Source organism: Ptiloglossa arizonensis, chromosome 13, assembly GCF_051014685.1.
Source record: "Ptiloglossa arizonensis isolate GNS036 chromosome 13, iyPtiAriz1_principal, whole genome shotgun sequence".
In the NCBI taxonomy this organism is placed as follows: Eukaryota; Metazoa; Arthropoda; class Insecta; order Hymenoptera; family Colletidae; genus Ptiloglossa; species Ptiloglossa arizonensis.
The window spans coordinates 64,308-87,662 of record NC_135060.1 but is presented as its reverse complement, the minus strand read 5'-3'; the positions used below and the strand labels follow the sequence as shown (position 1 = coordinate 87,662).

Below are 23,355 nucleotides of genomic sequence, written 5' to 3'. Positions count from 1 at the left end.
CTTTAAATATTTTTCGTTCAAAGACGTCTATTCTACGCGCAAACTTGAAACGAGCAATTGTCGTTTTTGGTTTAACAAAATTCTTATTTTATTCTCGAATATTGAAATCTTTCGTTTCCAATACGATTCGAAATTTTCAATTTTCTTACTCGAAATGCCTCGGAACTCTGCAACTATTGCTTTTTATATCTTTTCTTTGTCGACCGACCCTTCCTTTACGTTGAATATCGTAATGAAAGCAAATCGGTTTAATTCGATCATTAAATTCAATTGAACGCTGCGGTCACCGAGAGACTTCTACGTAGGGCCCTCGTATTTCTTCGATCGTATAAGAAAATAACATTCTTCTTAGAATCTCCACCGTTTTCGTACAGTGAATCTACAGATCGGAAAAGAAAGTTGAACAAGTTTTTCTATTCGTTAAAAATGTATGTATGTAAGTAGTTTTAATATTATTTTCACAAAGCGACGTGGTACGCAAAGAAATATCTTGCCAAACGTTTAACATTTACACCGATGCTCTTAGCGCTATTAGAAGACACTTGTAAATTTGACTAATAACACGATTCTCGTTACTCCCAGAGTGAAAGTTGACACAATGAAATGTGTTTTTTAAACAACGTGGACCCGAAACGGAAAACAATATCGATGTGTAGAAAAAGTGTAATAATTTAGATTCAATTTTTTGATCTAACGGAAAGTAAAGATTACATTGTCGATCGTTATTATTCGATCGATTGCTTTTAATAGTTGTTTTTTCTTGTAGCGTTTACTAAAAATTGTTTGTATTCCTTGTTTGTTCGTTTTCAATTATAGAGATATAGATTCGTAAGATACAATTCCGTAATTGCAAGCGTAACCTTGCGTAAAATGTGCAATAAACGTGAGCGTTTTCATCGTGCGATGTTCTCCTGTTTTTCATGTGCGCCGCTGATTTGTCGATTTACGAGGGGTCCTCGCTGCGACTGTATACGTGACCAGATGCACGAACCATGAAAGGACCACAATTCACCCCACGAAACGGAAATACCAGCAGCTCTTGTCCTCCAGGATTCGTTCAAGATCATTATAGGCACAGTGCGCGACATTGTACAGTCGTTCCGACTGAAAATTGTTCACCTTTCTCACCGACGCATCGCTCTTTCTAAAATACGTTATACATACTATATAGTATGCATACAATTACCTTTGTATTATTATAATTACAAAGCATACAATAACATAAAAATAAAAGATAAAAGAATTTTATCATGAAAATCATTCGTCCAAGTTTCATTCAGCTTGTTCCTTTTCTCGACAGTTAAATTGTAAATTTCCGAAGAGAATCTTAAATATCGATATTAAAAATATAAACTCTATATTTTATCAAATTCCCTATATTATTTCTACTTTTCTACGACTATTGTTGGTCGGTTTTACTAAATTTTCTACTTAATCACTGAACGTTTGTATTCATTTTATAACCCTTACATTAATTGTTCTCTGTTTACAATATATTATATAATGACGTCGAGTTGTGATTTCTCATTCGTGCCATAAATGTTTGATTACGCATAAATTCGCGTTTCGATTATTTATGTACCAGTTTTGTTATTTTACGTTAAGATTTTCCTCAATTACGAAGAAAAATCAGTATGTACATAGTTTCCATTCTTTCGATATAGTTTTCTTCGTTTGTTTTCTAGTTTACCAAAACTGTTTAAAATATTCAATGCAATGAAAAATGTGACCGTAGTAAACTGATTTTACGTACAACGAACAAAAAATATGTGATTGTAAAATAAGATATTTAAAACAGGCCTACCGAATAACTCGTTCACTTTCGATGATAAAAAGAATTGCTTCGAACGAATCTTACTTGGGTTCAAGGGGCACGTAAATGAAACGATACGGTTTTTTTACTTATGTACATTCTGGTAGATGGTAGAAATAGATCGAACCCATTCGTATCTTCTTCGCTCGTTAGTACTTTCTTTCTAGAAATATTCCGGTACTGTTATTCGAACAATATAAATAAACATTTAATCGTGTTACAAATTTCATATTTATTTATTCCCATCGATGCTATTAATCTGTGACGCAACGGTGATCGAACAGTTCCCTCATTAATTTATCGAAACTTTCTAAGTACGTTCGTTACACAATAACGGAAAACGTTGATATGATTTCTATTTATAGTAAATGTCCCGAAAGTATAAAATAATAGTACGTTTGTATACTGTACAATATCGAATCACTTTAGAAAAAACAAACTGATTTTAAATATTGTAGCGTTACGTATACGTACGTGTAGTTATGTTGGACGAAAAGCAGACTTTTCTTTATCGTAATGTAGGTTTTTATAAGGACTCGATCGTGTTTAAAAAATTGTCGAAAGTGTAATATTTCTTCTCTTGCATAATTCTTTTACAACTGTTAACGAATAACTTATGTTTGAAACGTTTATCGATACGATACATTGTTTTGGATATTAAATTTATCCAACTCTGACCACGAACGCACCGATTAAATAATTTTAAATTGGGTAATTCTTATAAAGTAGATCAGAGATCGAGTTCAATTTACATACAACCTTTATTCTCTAATATACATATATACACACACACACACACACACACACACACACACACACACACACACACACACACACACACACACACACACACACACACACACACACACACACACACACACACATATATATATATATATATACATACATAAGAAACGCATTAAATTGATAAAACAAGCTAGAATCCAGGACCGAATTGCTCGAACGGGCCATATGTGTCTACAATATTTACGCACGTGGAAACCACGGTGACATATGTTAGGCACGTGTTTACGAAATCGTGAAGAAGTCTCCCGGAGATGAAACGAGAAAGTTCCGATTGCCGTTAACGGCAAACCTACCGCCGTGTCCCGAGTATTAAAATAATATATACTAGGTTGTTCGATAAGTGTCGTCGTGTTCTTGTTTTGTCACTTTTTCCATTGTAAAAGAATACTATGACGGTTCAACTTCGAATCGACTGTAAGTATACGAATCGGTCGGCAGATATAGTACACATGAAATTTCACACGTGTTCGTGAAACGGTAGTACCATCTTTCGAAAAATCAAACGACCAACCTAATAGCTCTGTTTCGTATCGAACGACGAAACTTACCGAGCAATCTATTCTTCCATGAACGAAAGTCAAAGGACTTTAATCCGAAGTAAACCGATACGTAAACGACCGACGTTTACGCGATGTATCGGTAACAATTTGTAACACGATATTACGTAAATATTTTCATTCGTTGATCATCAATGGCATTTCTAACAAAATTCAACGATTCATTTTTTCATCGTATCTTTATTCCAGAAGAATTATATTTGAACGGATTAAATATGTATAACAAATTATGTTTTATACGATGTATAAAAATATATTATAATTTTACATTGTAATTATACTTGTTATACTTAAAATATTATATTCGCACGTTCGTTTTATATAACCGAGCAAAATAAATGCTGAGATGAAAGGTCTCCGTAAGGACACATAAATTGCTGTTGATCCGGCACAAGGTTCTTCTTACTCTCCAGGAGCAGCTTTCTCTCGCATCCTTGACTTTTTAATTTTATGTAGCATTCGCTCGTCAATGCTTCGCTCACGGTCCTCGCAATATATTTGATATTTCGGTATTCTAACGGAATAAAATTAAATTTTTGATCGCGATCCAAATATATACAATCTTTTGATATATATATATATATATCGATAACAAAATGTCCAATTTGACGTGGCGTGTATTTTTAATCGAGAAAACTACGAGAAAAAGAAAGGAAATACTGTATTGGGAGTTGATTGAAATCTCTCGAATGTCATTGATCTCTGTAAAATAATTCAAAGCTTTCGTCGTTCCTCTTCTAGCCGATTGTATTTCTATAAGCTACACTTGTCGTCGTCGCCGTCGCCGTCGCCGTCGCCGCCGTGGTCTCGTTTTTATTGTAACTTGTGGCTGGTCCAAATGTGCAACGTCATGTAACTCTAGCTTTTGTATAAACGCGACGTAACGCGATATCGCATAGCCACCAACATCGCGATTTCTAGACTAACGACTTCGCTCCTCGTGGAATACGGGGCACACGGGGCACACGGGACACACGGGGCACACGTGCGGCAATAAACATTGGAAAATGCCACTGGAGAATCGTACGAGTTTCGTTTTATCGACCAACTGGCTATTGAGTAATGTCACCCTACGTTAGTGTGGTCGCATTAAACTGGATCAAGGCAGGAGGTTAGGTCTGGAAATGGTAACAAACCACTTGGACACACGATGGTGGCTGAACAAAAATGAGCAGAAATTTTTGTTATCTAGACACAGTAGCTCGAAAAAGTATTTGTACTCTGTATTAGAAAGAAATTCTTCTTACTCGTAAGAGCGATTTTAACGAAAGTTCGTGCGCGCGTAGAGCACAACAGTACGCGTGTAAAGAAATCTTTTTGGGACTTTTTTTTTCAACAGAACGATAAAGCATTAAGGACTGACACATTTTTCGTACGAAAAGTTTTTCTCTATTTCGCACTACCAAAATTAATATCCGTCCTCTGTTGCTGTCGCATGCTTTGTACGCGTCCTTAGTCGCAATTATCTTGATTAAAGTTCGTTTATGGACGACGACAACCAGTCGTTTTGTCGGCGAAAAATTGCTCTTTCCTCTCCGCTTTCGAGCGACCAGCTTCACGAGTTTTGCCCACAATAAATCTTACAAACGCACCAACCACCTGTAAGCTGCTCGAAAACCGTGACTACCATTTGATGCACCATCGCATTGTATAATACATACGGTGCTCAAGAACCGTGTTACTCGAATATAATCCCGTCCATAAGTCACCGAACACACAGGACACGCGAATCGTCGCATTGTTTCTTAACGCATTGTTGATCGGCAATTTTACAGAGAAACTGTTTCACGCCACCGGCTATTACATCGCGATCGAATGTGGAGGTAAGAGAATCTATCTAAATAAACTTCGATAAACTTTATTTATAGATAATAAATTATAAATAATAAATTTGGACATATCGTTTGTATAATTGTTAATATTTTTTAAAAAATCCCATATTCCGTTATCTTTGCCGGAGTATACTATACGTTCCGAAGCTGATACGTTCTCTCCACGGTATCGTTGCTTCGTCGAGCGATAACTACTCTTTAGGTACACACGGAGTTTGAAATTTTCGAATAATGTTCCAAAGTGAGTTTTTAAAATATTTGTTCTGCCCCGGATTTCGGAATTCCCCGATCGCTTCTGGTACTTGCACGGGTCGTCGGCGTGCAGCATCTGCCATGGTAATTTAATAGTAAAAAATTTCGAATTTTCTTAAAATTGGATAGGTCCCGAACGAACCCGAAATTCTAATATTTATTTCAAATTTCAAATTTCAAATTAAATACTGGAAAATTAGAGGTTCTCAACTGCACAGGATACGCGATGAAAGAAATTCTGGAACTCGATCGAAAACAAACGAACTCAAAGTACGAAGAAAGTTTCGGGTACTGGTTATAGGTTAGCGCTTTCCAAACATATTTAATCACGGGACAGTCGAATCCTTTGATCGCTATTTTCTGCTTCGAATGGAAAACATGTAATTAACGCTCCAATGCATTTTACCGTTTAAGTGAAATAAAAATAATAATAAAATAATAAATATACGCGAAATTTAAATTTAATTATTTACCTTTAGTTTTTCGTTACTTTGAGCTTACATATGTATATGTATGGACAGAACGTGTAACTTCTCGATCGTAAACGCCTGTATAGTATGTCAAAGATGGACAAACTTTGTATCTAGATAAAAACGTCTCGTCTAGCTTGCGATATCTACCGAAAGGGTGTCGCGGACGAATATATAGTAGGCGAAAATTGTTCGGAAAGCCTTCGCGTATTGCGCAATGGTTGCTCGTTCTCCATAAACGAGCGATTTGACTATGTTGCCTCGTGGCGTAAACGTTTCCTGGCATCTCCCTGCGAATCTAGCGATCGCGAGTCGTGTTCTCACAGATGTTACGTAAATTTGCTTGAATTTCTAATTCGAGTACTCTCGATCGCGCGATAACGCTTACTGACAAACCCGACCGAACACGTATGCGCGTATGTAGAAACGTTTTTTACTTTCCCTTGAAAACGGCCATAAACTCTCCCGAGCGGACCGAGATTTTTCCGACCGAAAACCTTGAAGCGCGTAGCCTCTGCTCAATTTACGAGCCGAAGCGAGCAGCGCACCGTTCTTTGGAATGTACACTCGTACCCCGTCAAACCGGTTTCCACCATGGGCGTCCAGTTGAGAACCGCTGTGGGTCAATCGTGTCAATTGTGACGAATGTGTGTCGACAGTGCTCGCGTCTGGTCCTCGTAGCTCTCCGAACTGAACTCGTTGATCCTATGCTGAACGTGTAATTTACGTACAACGTACGAACACGATGGTAATCGGGGCTACGCGACGATCAACGGTTCTCTCGCGTCTCCGTCCTCGCTTCCAGACATTTCCTACCACCGGAAACTGATAGGGAAAGAGATGGCTAATTTTTTCATCCAGATGCAAACTTTGGACCAACGAATAATAAATGTTTATCCGGTACGATAAACGTTGCGTTACACGATCACCTTTACAGAAAATCTTCGAAATTACCACCGTGTATATCCAGGCAAGCCCGTAGACGTCTCGTCGGATACTTTCTCAATGGTTGCTGGTGTTGGGTAAGGTGTTTTTGCGAACACAGGGATTTCTTGCTTGTGTACTACGGTGTACGGAAAGAGAGTCCGTTCTGTTTACAAAATCTCGTATCTCGTAAACAAACACAGATAGGACATAGAGCGGCTCGAAAAAGTACCTGCACTCGTAATAGAACGTAATAGTACATATACAGAGAAACTATTTTTGTCCACAGGAAATTTCTTTAACAAGACGAAATCGAGCCTCGAAGGTTTTAATGTTAATTCAAATAATGTTTTTAATACTTAAACTTTTCTCTGAAAAGTTTTGCTCCGCTTGAAGCTATTTCAGTCGATTTCGGACGATCGAAGAGCTCGCAACCACTTTCGTTTTCATTGTAACTTCGTGATCGCGCGAGACGCAACAAAAATAAATAGTACTCGATAAATTTGTTTCGTTATTTTTTCATTCAAAATTAAAAATACCGCTTCGCGTTTTCTATTATTATAGATTTTAAAGGGAAAGGTGAACTTGGTTACGAATAGAGACGAAGATCCGAGGTTTATCAGAGTTAGTTTGTTAGTTACGGGTGAACCGATGCCTGGTTATCATCTGGACCTGTTAGGAAGGTGAATGTCGTGGACAAACCGGTGTCTAGTTATCGCTCGGAGACGCTAGGAAGGTGGATGTCTGAACGAACTTGTATCTACACCACAGGGAGTCACTGGAAATGCTAATCTCGACTCTGTAACTTATTACCGCTGAACATTTCGAATCGCAGTTGCGATTTAGGCTCCGATAAGAGATTCACAAATACGGTCCGACGAGGTACGTTTAACGATTAATCCAAGTCGTTGCAATTGCTACGCAATTGTGCAAAATTACACGTTTACGACAGATGGAACAAACGTCAAAGACGTACTCAACGTTGGGATACGTATCTTCGAAGTTAGACGGGGAAAGTTAGATTGTGGGCAAAGACACCGTTAATAAGTAAGTAATTTTAAAAGAAAGTTCGAATCGGACGAAATTGACTCTTTTGGTAACTGTAGCGTTAAATATGGAAAACTGGTGCGCTAAGCGACACGCTGACGCTCAAAATGAATTCTATTACCCTTTCTTTGCGCTCCGAAGGAGTCCAACTTTCAACTTTGTTCTCAAGAAAGGAGCCTCATAGGCACGCTCGCGTATCTCTCTTGGACCGAAAATTCAACTTACGTTCAGACCGGTGAAGGGAACACGTACCGCATGGTTTTTAACACTCGAGGAGAACTATAACCCGATCTTGCTTCAAGGTTCCTTCAACGCACACGATTCCAACTCGTAAGTCACTGTCGACCGACGATATACTTTCCATGTGGGTCGCGTCCGTCACTAGTGACCAACGGTACAAAGATCGCTCGCGATATTTGTGATTTCTTTATCTCGGTAATTCGAGAGACGGTTAATTTTTGTTGAAAATCCATTCGGTGACGGAGATTCTTCTTTTTCTCACGTTTTCGTATAACGATGCTAGTATCTCGCGACGTGGACGAAAAGGTAAACGAAACGGGCTCGGCAATTAACGTGTTAATTTTCTTCTCGAGAAACTCGGGGATAGTTCGCTCGGGTCCGTTGTTCTTCCGCTGTTGAAACTTTGGCTCGGAATAAGAACGACGGAACGTACGCATTCGACGCGATATCAATTTTCGTGGAAAGATCAGACACGTGATACCGTCGCGTTGCAAGGACAACGACCTTATCCGGCCGCGTGCATTCCAGAAACCTCAAAGGGTGAGAGTATCGCGAGGTGGGAGGATTCTCGGCACGTAACGGGTCTAAAAGGGCCTCGCTGTAAATTTCAGTTCTGCGATTGCCAGTTACGCCACCGGAGGCATAGAAACGTCTTACGTCCTAAATAGAGCGAAGCGAGTAGTGAAAATTACTCGCGCCGTCGGATTGGTAAACGTTTCGCTGTCTCCTCGGACGGAAAGAAGGGAAAAGTTGGAACTTGTAAGGACACAGTCGTTCGCGTAGGTCCCGAACCAGCGTTGCGCGAATCTCTCGCTAACGCGCGAGTACACGTAGCCCCTGAACGTTCACCGCGGCGACGCCAATGCGAAAGATACACTCCGAATGGATCGACTCTTGGCGCGACATCGCCGTTCTTTGCCGCTTCTTTCGAATAAAGTGTACGTTTCAAAAATTGTTGAAAATTAAACAAATAAAACGAAGATCGAAGGAACACGGCTTTACTTAATATCTAAATATAGGGGAGAGGCAAGTATGTATTATACATAAATCGCTTTGGTCACCGAATTCTCGTTAGGTTTACCAACCACTCTTTATCTTCTTTCTCTTTCTTTTGCATTCTTTCTTAATTTTTCCCTTTTTCGAAAAATAGTAGACATTCGCTTCTTTCTATCTCTAGTTGAAACCCGTCGCGACGAAGCTTTACGAAACGGTCGCGCAAATTCAAGATTCAATTCTGTACATGGATTTGTCTCTTCATTTTTTGTTTTCAATAAGTAACGTTTGGACATTATAATAGATGAATTTCATACGCATCTTATAAACATTCGTTGAAAGTGGTTGGCGAGTATTCTTCCGATAGAGTCGACAGTCGAGACTCGATCGTCTTGCGCTTCTTTTTTCTTACAAGACGTGCATTTCACCGACTCGGGATAATAACGAAGCGTCACGACTGTTGACAAAGACAGACGTTGAGAATCGTTGAGACTCGTTGAGACTCTGGTCACGAAAAGTACAATGTAGGTACCGAACGAAATACGGAATATATTTTTATATGCTGCGTCCCTTTGCTTCTCGAACGCTTCCAGAATAGATACTTGATTCATTGTCACCGATGAACCCTGCCAACTGTACAGTCGAAGCGACCATTATTATCGTTTCGAGTTTCTCGGTGTTAATTTAAAACTGTACACTCGCGCGAACAGTTTCGAAATAAAAGACACCAAACTTGCCCGAGGTATTAGTTTCTCGTTAAGCGTTTCGTTTCAAACTTGCGCCGTAGAGAAGTCTCCGATCAACCATTTAGTTTGAAGAATTTGTAATTATAGTCAGCGCATTCGAAATATTGCCTTAGGACTCGTATTCTACGTTCCTCGCGTTTACACGGTTGCACAGATTTAGGCCAATAATTTACAGAATTTTTCTAAATAGGAAAATATCTATTAAGATGTAATAGAAATTAAATATAAATTGAGACATTTCTGACGCGAACGGTTTCGCGTTTGTATAAAAAGTATTTTAGCGAATAGTTTTCTTTTACCTATACGTTACCTATACGTAAAAAAGTATCGAATGTCTTGAAATCACTCGAAACAAGAATACTATATTTTCTTATCTGGATAATCGGTACCGCTTCGGTTAAGCGTCTCGTTTCTTTTTCTTTTTAATTTTCTTTTTCCGATTTTTCGTATCGATCGAAAGTTTAATATTCGGTTTTTTGCTTTCTTTCTAATGTCCGAGATACACGGGCAACATTGGTACGAGAGTAGGCATTACTATTATTATTATTATTATTATTATTATTTTTTAAGTATCTTAACGAGAACAGGTTGCTTTCTACTAGGTAGGTTGCACAAAAGAGTCGAACTTTTTCTCTCTGTTCGTTGGTGGAATGCCCTGCGCCAAGAATTCCCTTGAACTGAAACAGGTTCGTTAAGTAGGTATAATGACTTCGTTGTTTCATGAGTCAGTACCTCCACCTCGTTTTAAAAGGTAATTGGAATCCGTGTATGTATATCGTGGTGAATTTGAATAGCAATACGCAAATTATTTACGATAATAAAACGAAAAGATCAAATGTTAACTTTTCGTTGTAACGTAACGGAAGAATTTAGTTTGTTTCGACGTTTCCGATCGGTGCGGTGATTTTTCCAAGAAAAAGTACATACTACGTATTTAATGAAATATAGTACGCGTGAATTCGAAACGATACTCTGAACCGGTGACCTCGGTACTCATTTTTATCGAAAGATGATATTGTAACGGTGCAGTAATTTTCGGTAACAACGTTTCGTCGTACCAAAAGAAAAAGAAAAAGGAATATATAATTTGTCGCTCTCGTTATCGGAAAAGTTAACTTTTCATTTTTCGTTCGATACGAGAAAAAATGTCACGTTAAAGTTGTCTCATTTATCGTCGTGTAAGACACTTTTGCAACGGTAGAGCGTCACGGGTGATTCGAATACTCGCGAAGCGTTGACGAGTCGTAGCTGCTCGGGCGGCCAACGTTCGTCGCTCGAAGGATTTAATAAGACTTCCGACGACAAAAAGGAGAAAAGCTAGCGAAACGAATCGATACGATCGATTTCACTTTCACGCGCCAATTACAGTATCGATCGGAAAGGTTTTCGATACGATTTTTCATTTGATCGCAAAGTAGTGGTACGCAACGTTCCGCTATTTCTTCTTTTTCGACTGTACAAAGGCACAGTAAGTAGCCAGAAGCAGAATTCCTGGAAGCCATGACTTGGCAACTATCTCGACGCTCGATCTCTCAATCCCGTTCGGTTACTCCGAGGCAAATTAGGTGGAGAAGTCTGGAAGCATTGTTCGAAACGAAGATAATGTTCGTTAGTTTGGCGAATTTTCTTTCGAATGAAAATAAGAAATAATTATTCGAAATACCGTTTCAATTTTTTATCTTCCTCGCTGTTACTCGAAGCGGTTAATAAAATATCGATTTATTTTAAGTATCGGGTATTTCGAACGAATAAAGAAATTATTGCATCGCTCTTCGTTTCTTTTCAACGTATGGACATGTATACTTTTGATTTTTTTTCAATATATTATACAAGAAAAAGTCACGGAGCGAACAAATTTCTTTTTAAACGAAATCACCTATTTTTATCGATGCAGCGATACGGCTTACGGACTGGTAACATTTTCCCGGTGTAAACGAATCGAAAGAGAAATTTCTAAAAAAAGACGCGCATTTTTGGTGGAACTTGTAAGTGTTTCGTTTTACGCGCAATGAAAAAATAATTCGAACAGAGTATCGTTTTGATCGATTTGCATCGGGGAAACCTTACCGATCCATTGGCAAAGCTATTACGAAGATCTAACGAGAAATAGAAAGACGAATTAGGATTGGTCAGAGGCTGAATGAAATACGGCCGAGACAAAGATCGCTCTCGGTGACCATCGGTCCTCGTGCCGAAGAGTCATCGATAGTGGGGAACGACTCCGTGTCATAGTAGATCTCGGAGAAAACGTTCATCTTGAAAGCAGGTAATACTTCCGAGTAACCTACGTACGATCGATATTATTGAAATAAATATATAAACATTATTCGAGCCAATATTTCCAATGTTCACTCTAGTTCAGAGTGTAGCTACGGTACAATAGCAAGTACGAGACTGTCACGAGTTAATATATCGCACAATACTGACTACTTCTGACTCGATATATCGATATATAGTACGTAGCTTCCGTGATACGGAACGCCTCGATAGTCTCGCTATACCGCGATCGATCGACAATATTATTTGCAGTATTCAATATTGTACAATAATATTGACCGAATGCGATAGATGGCCGTGAGACAACAATTTTCATATAATAATATTAAACGAGTCAATAATATGTATACATACGTATATATGTATGTATGTATGTATGTATGTATGTATGTATGTATGTATGGACAATACCCAGTGGATGAAGAAGATTTTAATTTATAAAAAATATGTTTAATTAGACTGAAAATACAATGAGTCGGTCTTTGGTATAGACACCCAAAATATTAATAAAACGAACAATTGGATACTACTTAAAAGTTTAATAGAGTGTTGGAAACAATTATTCAGGATTACCCGAAAGATAAAAATGAAGCGACAATTGCGTTGAATATACGAACGCATCGGTCAGTAAAGTAACTTCCTGATGCGTTCTTCTTTTCTGCTATTTATAATCGTCGTTTCCCGGTTGCGCGGAGAGAACATAATGGACCCATGGTCTGACCGTGATGACTCTGCCTCCCACACAAGAGAAGCGAACAAAGATCGCGCGATCAGATTTTACAGCTTATCACTTGATCCAGTACTTACGATCGTTCCATCTTCCGGTTGTTCAACTTTCGTCATCGTGTTCGACAAAGCCTTTAGACAAGTACAATGCTTTGCATGTCCTTTAAAGTACAGTAAAAACAGTATCACTTGAATCCTATCTGAACGTTCTATTGACCGAATCGAGCACGTTCTTATAAATGATTTCTAGGTAAATTGAAACTTTGGTCAATGGATGTATTAATCTTGGAAGAAGCTTATTATCTTGTATTTTTTATTTATCATTTAAAAAGAATTTTATTTATTTCTTTATATTCAAACACCAAGTATAGAGTATGGTACAAGAATTTTGTGAAACTAGAACGAGTTTTTAATTGATTTCAATTGCAACCATTTTTATTCCCGCAACAACAATCGGACATAACGGATGTAATTTGTAAATATTACGACATAGTAAAAAATCAAAGTCTAAAGTTATCGGATTAAGATCGGAGAACAAAAAAAGTTAATATCTTTCTTACCTTGTCTTTCAACTGAAAAATATAAATTGTTCTGCTTGAACTTTGATCAATGATCGATGAAAAACTGGAATTATAGAATTGATAAAGATTTTATCGTTTCGATGAGTAGACGAGCACGTGTTTACGGATGCTTGTTTCGTATTGGAAAGATTGCACAGCGAAGTAACACGTACCAAGTGACTCGACATCGTAAGGAACACGCTACAATCAAGAGTATCTGGACATACTAGTAGAATATCTTGTTTTGATCGAGCAACTAGCCCTGTGCGCGCGTGTTTCGTAGTTTTACATCGATCTGTTAGAAAATTACAATACACTTATTAAAATTAACGTAAATTTCTTCTTATACGAGTTCCTTTTAGTCGAGATTTCGACTTACAGGGATTTATTTTGATCAACTTGTTTCGACTTACAGGGGTGTACATCGTTTTACCAATAGAATCATCTTAAACGTATCACGTTTGTAAATTGGCCACTGTGGAACGAGGTACGAGGAAAGCGCAACTAAGAACACTGGTTTTTCAAAAAAACTGGCTCGTTTCAACTTCGTCTCGAGTACTTTTTAAGCTTTTTAAACACCGACTCGTTGTACGTCGTTCTTCCCACGTTTGACAAATTACACCCAAAACTGGTACACTTGACCGTAATAGATGCCACGGGTGTAACGATTCGTCGTACGATAAATTGTACAATTACTCTTGATACGATCGCTCGAACGATATTATTACAGAGTGTACGGTACAGTTGCACAGTATGTAGGATAAGATTCAGGGAGAGATGGTAAATATTGGAAATTCTACGAGTCATGTCGTACAAAATACTTGGGTTTAGTGAACAATTTACAGTATAATGTATTTATACTTTTATTTCTTTTTCGTCGATTACATTCTAACGAAGAATCTGTTTCATTTACAACGATAAACAATTATTATTCTCATTCCCTTTTATCGAGGTTTCGATTTAACCAAGTTTCTTCTTATACGAGTTCGTTTTAGTCGAGATTTCGACGTACAGGGGTTTCCTTTTATCGAGGTTTCGATTAACAGAGGTGTCCTTTTATCGAGATATTTTTAACTTATAAACGTTCGTTGATAAGCGATTTCAACTTACGGACGTACGTAATTATAAAAAAATGCGATTGCTAGATCACAGTTGCAACTACTGATATACCCGTTAAGGTTGACCGACACGAGCGTTTACGGTTGAATTCCTCGCGTTCGTTAAACCGATAATCGCTAATCCGATCTAAATTACTTAATAAACGGTACACACTTTGGTCGAAATCGTTTAAAATGTTTACAATTGTGGAGAAAGTAAGTATATACGTTACATTTAATAAAATGACTTTGGTAAAAATTCGATTATCGTACGAGAGCCATTTTTGGAGAAGTGACCGGTAGTAGCGACTCCAAGAAGAGTCTCTTGAGACTCTTGAGAACATCTTTTGTCTAGAAAAAAAATTATGTTATATAATCGTAATATGGTATAGAAATACAGTTTGGATCCACCGTAAACGGGACTCCTCCTCGTTGGATCGCTCGTGTCGATAATTGTACGATCATTGCAGAAATTCTCAATTCTATTTTCTTACAATAATCGAGGTTATGCGTCCGCGTCGAACGAGTTTCCATTGAATAATGACAGTCAATGCGTCAACGTTATAATCTGCAATTGTAGATCTCTCGAGAAGGCCAGATTAAAGACGAATAGTCAACGGCAACAGTATCGACAACTTTGTGCAAAAGATTCTTTGCAAGAATCCATTATTGATAATATCTGTTGAAAAGATTACCCATATCGTAGCGAATGCGTTACTACTTATTTCTTCTTACGATCGAGAATCGTATCTTTGACGATCGTTGGGTCTTTAGGAGAAACGAAACGAGTCGCTACAACTATCGTTACACCTTGTCGCGTTTAACGACCGTAAGACGAATCGTTACGTCTCTAGACTCTAAAAGAAAAAATACTTAGGTTTCGACACTTTTGTTTCGAAATTGACTCTTCGAAATTGATCATTGATCGTACACGGTCCAACCACACCTCTTTCATTTTCGAAATTGGATCTACAATCTGCCATTCGGTACTGTCGTTCGACACGACTGCACCGTACGATAAGTTATACAACAACCCTACACATTTTACAATTATCGTTCAAACAGTCGTAACAACCATAATTGTATAACTCATCGCACAATAAATCGTTACGTCTGTAGCCCCTATTAGATTTTCTACTGGGTGGATCTTACGACGTCGATGGATGTTTATACGTACCACGCTATTGGCACATTCGTTTCGTAGATGCGACAAGATGTGGTGGTGCACCTCGACAGAGAGAAAAACTGCTACTTCTAGCGAACACGTACACATTGTTTGAGGATTTTTAACGATCTACCCGATCAAAATTATCGAACCGAAGACGGAGAAGGTTGTCTCGAGGATGGACGAACATCAAATATTTCTTATCGAATATCAATATTTTTCCCCCGTATAAACGTCAATGTACATTACAAAGATTTTCTAAACGAAACATTTCATTCGTTTGAATTGAATTTACGAGGGTGGAATTGTAAATTCACAAGAGCAATAAATCAGAATTATTTTTCTAATTACATTTCTCTGCACAGTCATTCTCGTTCCTTTAATATCGATCTTTTTATTAAATATCGAAATCGTTATTTCATCGAACAAAAGAATTCATTTTTCAGCTAAATTAAATAGCACATACGTGCATATCTATATTTCATTCGTATTCTCCGAGATTTCTTTCACTTTTACGAATACAATTTCAAATAATGTTATCCCTGAATCGATCTAACGGATTTATACGTTTCGAAATTTGTATTTTACTTTTTCACCGAATGCATTATGCACGCGTATACGGGAAAGTATTCGTTCCGATTCGACTTGCGATAGGGTCACGATGGAATGGATTTTTTGGTTCCAAGGTGACAAAGTACGCGACAAGGTACGCATCGAACCTGCCAGCTCGGGGAACGCGAACGCTCTAATTCGAATTCGACGTCAAACCACATCGTAAAGCCAATCAATCTTACGAACGATTTAATAATCCTGACTATTGCCGAGCAGCTGGAGAGGTCAACTCAATGTAGCCTTACCTGCACACACGTGTCGGTGCACACGACCAAGTACTCTGCTCGATACAAAGAGGACGAGGAAGATTAAAAACAGTTGTACCTTGCTGAACGCCGATTTCCGCGCATAGAATACGATTACCCGTAAGATCCGATCAGATATTAACAATCTTACAAACAATTGTTTTCTTTTTCTCTTCTTCTTTTTGTTTTGTATTTTTTGAACATACGCTTGAAAGTACGTCCTGTAAATTTTAATAAAATCGATATACGAGAAACGATCGAAGCTATAATACGTATATACACCACAGTTTCGGGTCTGCGAGGAACGTTTTAAGAGTGGATTGTAGCGAACTTGTTTCTGAAATCGACCTTCTTCGTCTCGAATTGACGACGACGACGACGACGACGACGACGACGACGACGACGACGACGACGGTGAGGCCCAATCGTGCATGGACTTTACGATGAGAGTCAACGAGGTAGTCCAAGAGCGAGCATAATAACGAGGGCGTCTCTTATTACAAAAACTTCGAAACGATACTGCTCGTGAATCGACGCGATAGCTCTGTTTCAACTTAAATATTGTTATTTCTTATTAGATCTTCGTGAGAGACGCGGGACCGAACACGACCGTATTTGGATTACATTTCCTTGTACACTGTAGGAATCACGTCTTACATGCTTTCAATTACATCCAATTAAAAATCGTCCCAATGTTCGCAACGATGTCGATTAATTTCGAAATTAACTTTCGTACATTCTTTCGGACGATATAAAAACGATTCACCCGTTCCTTCTTACGTTCTCGAAAATGTATAAATTATTTAAATTTTTCTAACGTTAATAAACGCGCCTTAGTTAGTAGCCTCGGCGTCAAACATTTCCAACCATTTACCATAATATAAATTGCAACAATTGGATGCATTACTTTAGCATTTTTTCAATTTCTATTGCAATTATTTCATTAATTACATCCGTTCCCATAGATTTCTGAGTTCTTGGTACTCACGATCGCAAAAATATCAAGCTATCGCGATCTTGATTTTAACCATTACGCCACGAAGGCAGACGAAGACAGAAACGTGTAGTCTTGTTTAAAAAAATATGGATAACCTTCGAGTCTCGAAAAAACGATCACGAGGAAATTGGTTTTTTTTTTTTAAGAAGGCCAAGTTAATAACGGCAAGTATACTGCCGGCCAAAAGTTTCCAATTGCTCTCCGAATTGTACCAATATTAAACATCCTAATAATGCTCCTATTAAGCTATTCCCTGTCCATGAGCTACATGTGGCGCACGGCTATCTCGCATGACACGGTTTTACTGGAATATTTCGCAGAAGGAAACCTATAATACGATAGTATTCGTTTAAACTTACAATATTAACTTAAATTTCTTATATTAGCTTGAAACGCTAACAATTATAATATAATATTAAACTTAAAATCTAGAGGCTAGACAAATTAAGTAAACACAAATATTATTTTAGTTTTCAAATTGTTGTGTAAGATTCGTTATGGGATAGATGGTACGTCAATGTCGTCGAATCAACGACATCGAGAAAAGGGACAAAAGCATCTTACAAGGAAGTAACATTTTGCCCTCGAGCATCGAAACGATTTTATACTCGTGAATTAGATATACTTACATATTAAGAAACAAGCCGTTTGTATGTTAATTTTAAGAAATCCATTTGCGATAAATCCTTTTTATAAGAAAATACAGCAAGAAAGTAGCTATATTTGTAAAAATACGAACCGAAAGAATACGGCCTCTGTCAATGTTTTGTACATTGGTACATAGAATTGCTGCGATTCCACATATTTCGTCCAAAAAAAGGCCAATCGGAATGGAATACATATAGTATTTCTAAGAAATTAACAAGGAAGGATCTCTTTGCCAGTGTTGGACGCACACTTTTCGATAAATATTTACCGATAAACGAATTGAACCGAAAAATATGATGTATAAAAGAAATAAGCGTAGGAAAAAATGCAAATAATCGAGGCTCCCGTTTCGGTAGAGAAACGGAAGATAGGATTTCAACGTTATACCTAAACGATCACTCGTGAAGCACACGCGAATTAGACGTCCGGTGGTTGGAGGACAGTCTACGGAAGACGTACTAGTATCTATAATACTTATACTTCTCTGGCACATATAGTACGTTACGCGTTAACCACGCAAAATTGACACGAAAAATTAATGCGTGCCCTTTTCTTCGTATTGTTTCTTTCTTGACGTATGGAACAATCGTTGCTCGTAAAATGCTAATTTTTACAAATAAAATTCAAATTTTTTCAACAAAATATCATATATTAACGTAATTTAATCTTCTTCGCGAAATTTATCGACAATTCATAACCGTTGCGCTAATAATATCATTTCGAATTACTCGTTACTCGGTACTCGTAAAATCTTACGGAACGAACGTACTATATTTCTGAAATACCAAGTACAACGATTAATAAGGAATTCCGTGTATACGCTCCCAGATACGGTCCAGTACGGAGAAGAAAGGAAACGTGTCCGATAATGTGCGGTTTTGCGATCACGCGAGTCTTGCGCAAATTTTCTCGATTTTAATTATTCGAAAACGCGAACCGGGCAATGGTAACAATATTTAAACGAGGGGACGAGATACACGATACTTGGAAAAGAAAAGATCTGGATACAGATAAGAGGAAACTATTTACGCTACATTGTTCGTCGGTACAAAATAAGTATAATTGAATAAAGTTGGACAGCACGTGTACGAGGAACCTGTAGAAAAATATATAGTATGTAGTTCGCGAACGCCGTGTTTAAAATATGATCTAAGCTGCAACACTTTGATCGTTGAAGCATCCAAAACCTCGCACGGAAACAAATTATACCAAAGGCTCCACCAATTTCTCGTCGTTGGTCGGAATATATTTGAAATCCCGATTCTTTGGTTGCATATCGTTGCCCAACTTCTCCAAAAGGTCCTTAAAAACGTAGTTGTCCACATTCTTTGCTATGTAATAGAGAAACAACCAGTCCCCGAAATAATAATTATGGGTGACTGTCAAAACGGTCCATGGAGTATATTTCCCCGGGCAGGCCAAACTGAACACGATCTTGTTGAAGACTCTACTCCTGAAGATGTAAGAAAACGATTAACCAACGAGGAGCAACCATCTCTAAAATCTCTAAAAGAACATTCAACTTCCGTGGTATCCGTGCAACGAATTAAGGTAGAGATTTTCCGGTAGAGAAATTCTTGAAACGATTACGGACGACGAATCGTGGATTAAAATAAACAGTGAATAGTAATAACCTGGCATGTAGCAGCATAGTTAATAATCGCCAGATCAATCCTAGACCGGTTATCACCGCGAGAATGATGAACCAAAACCAAAGAAATACATAGATCTTCTCGTTCACGACATTCAGCGCCATGATACACAGCGCGTCGTGCGCTTGTATCGTCCCTGACGGACCGTATTTGTGAAATATGCATTTGGTTACCTAAAACGTTAATTCGTGAGTGAATGTCGTTAGAGATTACGAAAGAACATTTTTAATACGAAAAGATACGGATAACTGTAACGCTTCCTTCTAGTTTCATCATTTCTTGTTTCTTCTCGTATTATTTGTAATACATAGTGGACGAAATATTATTTATCTTTCTTCGAATCGTTGTTGATATTTGACCAGTAACGGATATCCAATTTGTCAAAATCGATGAAAGTAACGTAATGTTGAAAAAGCTTGAAAAATTGTTCCGGTACTCGAAGATACTCGACCGGAGTATCGCATTGTTTATTGTATCTTCGTAAGAATATTACCGATAGATTGGCGAGATACTATATTTTCGATAAAGACGAGTTCGAACACGAGCTCGTTCCGAGGTGTTTTCGATTATAAATAGTTAAAAGCTCGAAAAGTCGTTTATCGAAAGAAAGTTTGGCCGATTTTTCTTTACACGACCGAAACCGTTATCGAGGTACAATTCGAACTTTCGACAAGGAGCGACTGTACGAGCTACATACGTATGTACCTGTATTACAGAAGGAGATTCGCATTCGGCTCGACTGAACGGAAATTTATCAATCGTTTCGATCGTCGAACTTACCTTGGGAAATATAACGTCAAGCGGGTCAATTTTTTCATTGGTGTTGGCATCCGATAACAATTGACCGAGCCCGAGAAAAGCGCCACCGAGAAACAAATCGGTTAAATAAATTTGTACCAAGACGTTTATGAAATTGAGAACCTCGCAGAGGCTCAAGTAGTACGCCCACGGGCGATTCATGTGAATACGATTTATGAAAGAAAGCCGAATCTGTTCGATTTTCTCTTCGCGGTCACTTTTCGAAGGGACCGTTATGTCGTTGTTGGTGGTGAAAGAAGTCTCGTTCAGAGCCAAGGACGCCAGGCGTAGTCCGGACACCAATTGCTTCAATCGACCCCCTGAATCAACGTATTTTTTCGTATCAAGTAGCATCGACGAACATTACGATTCGCAGCTATTTAAAAATCTTATCGCGTTAAAAATAATGCTCGTTACTTACCGCACCGTTCCAACACGTCGAATAAATTTGGTGAGAATTATCATCGAGAACCATTGAAACGAACGCGAAAAGTAAACGTTTAGTTTTTAGCCAAGAAAGATTTAGCGGATCGGAAAGTGTCGATAAAGGACCGCGCGCGTGCATTTACGTATCAATATCGGGCATATTTATATCCAGATAGAATTTAATCTCGAGAAAAGTTTGCGGTTCGAAAATTTCTTCGAAATTACGCGTACGAAACGTCGAACGATTCATCAAGTTCCATCTTTCCAATCGAAAACACTGTTTTCGCGAGTGCCTGCTCGGGTAATGTTGCAACCGCATCGTTGGCAGAAAAATCGATCGATTCGAAAGAGAAAGAAAAAAAGAAATACGGTCCTCTCGAAGAAATAAATATCAGGAGAGGTTGGGTTGTTGCGCTTCCGCTAAAAGTGAGACAGTGAATGGAGCTCGTTGTACCGCTCGACGGTTTCCTCCATCGTTTTCTCTCAATTTTCGATGAAACGAGGTATAGTATACGCGTTCGTTCCAACCGCGTGACGCACCCTATATAGCGGGACTGACCTTCAGCATTCCGCCACAGGTAGTGAGGTATGTAAAAGAAGATCGCCTGAAAAAACAGAAAGAAGGGGACCCACTGGTAGTAGGCATGGTGGACGAGCTCGTCGTTCTTGTTCGCCGGTCCTACGCCAGGATGCGGAACTTCACCAAGCTCGACCGATGTCACGTTCATATGTTTCACCTGCGAAATTTATTCTCTCGTTTCGCACAGTTCTTTCATAGATTCACGCCCGTGTAATTCGTATATTTACCACGGTATACGTAGACGTGAAGAAACAGAAAGTGTTGATCACGTTTTCCGCCACTGCTTTACCGGCGATACACCTTATTCATAAAAGACAACGATCAATGTAATTACCGGTCTCACCGACGTCATTTAATTTAAATATACGGTAGCTTGCACTGAAAATCGTCCGCCTCCTTTCTAACGTTGCTCGTGATATCTATTATACAAGGTGTTCGGTAAATCGTTGCGCAACCGAAAAAGAGATGATTCCTTATAGAGAAACGAATGGAAGATAACATTTCGAAGAATGGCTTTGAACGTAAAACCATGACCGTTTCACCAGAGTACACAAGACTCACTTTGCCTCGACAAATAATATAAAAATTCCATTTCTTTGGCACGGAATGTCAACACGGAATATCAACACGAATGCCAACACGAGTGACTGCTTTGTACCGACAAAATTTCCGATTTATTCAAAAGTAGGGCAAGTAAAAGAAACGCGGTAAAAACTAAATTTAAACTTATTTGCGATTAGTGTTTAAGTTTTTTAAACGAACCTAGATATTTATAGTTACGAGGCTTTGGTTAATATTTAGGATTCGATTGTTTAAAATCTTTCTATATCCAACGATTTGTTCGAGGTTTGGAACCTCGAATTGAAACAATTTTAATTACGACTCAACGAACCTAATCTTACGAGACGCGAGTACATTTTAACCGGTTCTGGCTTTCTTAATTATTTCATTTATCGAAGAGCATTAATAATTTCCGAAGATGTATCTCGGTCGATGTGAAATAATGCGCTCGACGTTACAACGCCTCCGAGCGACCATGGTCGTTGAATTCGTTCGAACGTGGACTAGACTTGTAAATATTGAAAAACGTGTACAGTTCCGTTTGAAAAAGCAGGTAAGCTTCGATTCTCCTTGACAGCTTCGCGTTAAGGAAAACAAGTTTTAGACCTTTCGAACAGTTCGAGCTTGACCAACAATATATATATATATATATTGCGATCGCGATCGGGAGGAATACCGGACGATTTTCATTGCACGCGAGAGACCGTGCACGTGCTCTTTGGACAGTTCTGTACACTCGTAAATTTCTCTACCTGATGTGCTCTCCGATGTATTGTCTAGATGTCACCAGAAGCGAACAGATTAGCAATATCAGAAACGTGGCTCGGTAGTGTAACTTGAACACTGATCGCAAAACAGTAATCAATCGTTGTGTCGTACAAGGATAAACAGAGAGGAAATTGGACAACAGGTCGATCTGGATAGTTTTTCATTACCGATGCTGTCAATGAGTACCCTGTCCTGAGTGATCTTCAACTTGACATGGTCCTTAAGGACCGAAAACGTGGCCAGAAGTGTGGTCATATCGCGGCGAAACGGTTGGAATTCCTTCGGTTACCGCTCTCTCGTTCGTTTCGGTATCGACCGGATCTTCCGGTTCCAGGGACTCCTCGGGGGCCTTAGGACGTCACAGGATCCGGCGCGTTCAACGACGAGTTCCGGAAATAGCTTCCGCCGACCGACGCGTACAACTCGGGCACACTCGATGGACGCGTACAAGTGACTTTTCACAATACCGATACAATGTTGATCGGATCCGAACTGAACTTCCGAAGCCAGTAAATTTCATTTCTTATTATCAGTAACGACGATTGCGCAGTAGCTCGGAGCG

The 23,355-nt window shown here is 38.7% G+C and overlaps 1 protein-coding gene across 1 annotated transcript; it reads right to left on the bottom strand.

The window, feature by feature from the left end:
* Positions 1 to 18,748: 18,748 nt before the first annotated feature.
* Inx7 (innexin 7) lies at positions 18,749 to 23,249 on the bottom strand. Its single transcript, XM_076325252.1, has 7 exons — positions 22,961 to 23,249; positions 22,778 to 22,868; positions 21,692 to 21,764; positions 21,444 to 21,621; positions 20,441 to 20,778; positions 19,643 to 19,833; positions 18,749 to 19,461 (listed from the first exon to the last, which is right to left on the bottom strand). The coding sequence occupies exons 1-7, from the start codon at positions 23,046 to 23,048 to the stop codon at positions 19,212 to 19,214; spliced, it is 1,209 nt and encodes a 402-aa protein (XP_076181367.1). The 5' UTR covers positions 23,049 to 23,249; the 3' UTR covers positions 18,749 to 19,211.
* Between the last annotated feature and the right edge of the window lie 106 nt (positions 23,250 to 23,355).

Excerpts from the sequence above, each read along its gene's own strand:
- Inx7 (XM_076325252.1), bottom strand. The coding sequence starts at position 23,048 with ATGACCACACTTCTGGCCACGTTTTCGGTCCTTAAGGACCATGTCAAG. Across the intron at positions 20,779-21,443 it reads CCTGTGGCGGAATGCTGAAG|GGGGTCGATTGAAGCAATTG; the intron begins GTCAGTCCCGCT and ends ACGTTGATTCAG. Across the intron at positions 19,462-19,642 it reads ACTATGCTGCTACATGCCAG|GAGTAGAGTCTTCAACAAGA; the intron begins GTTATTACTATT and ends TTACATCTTCAG.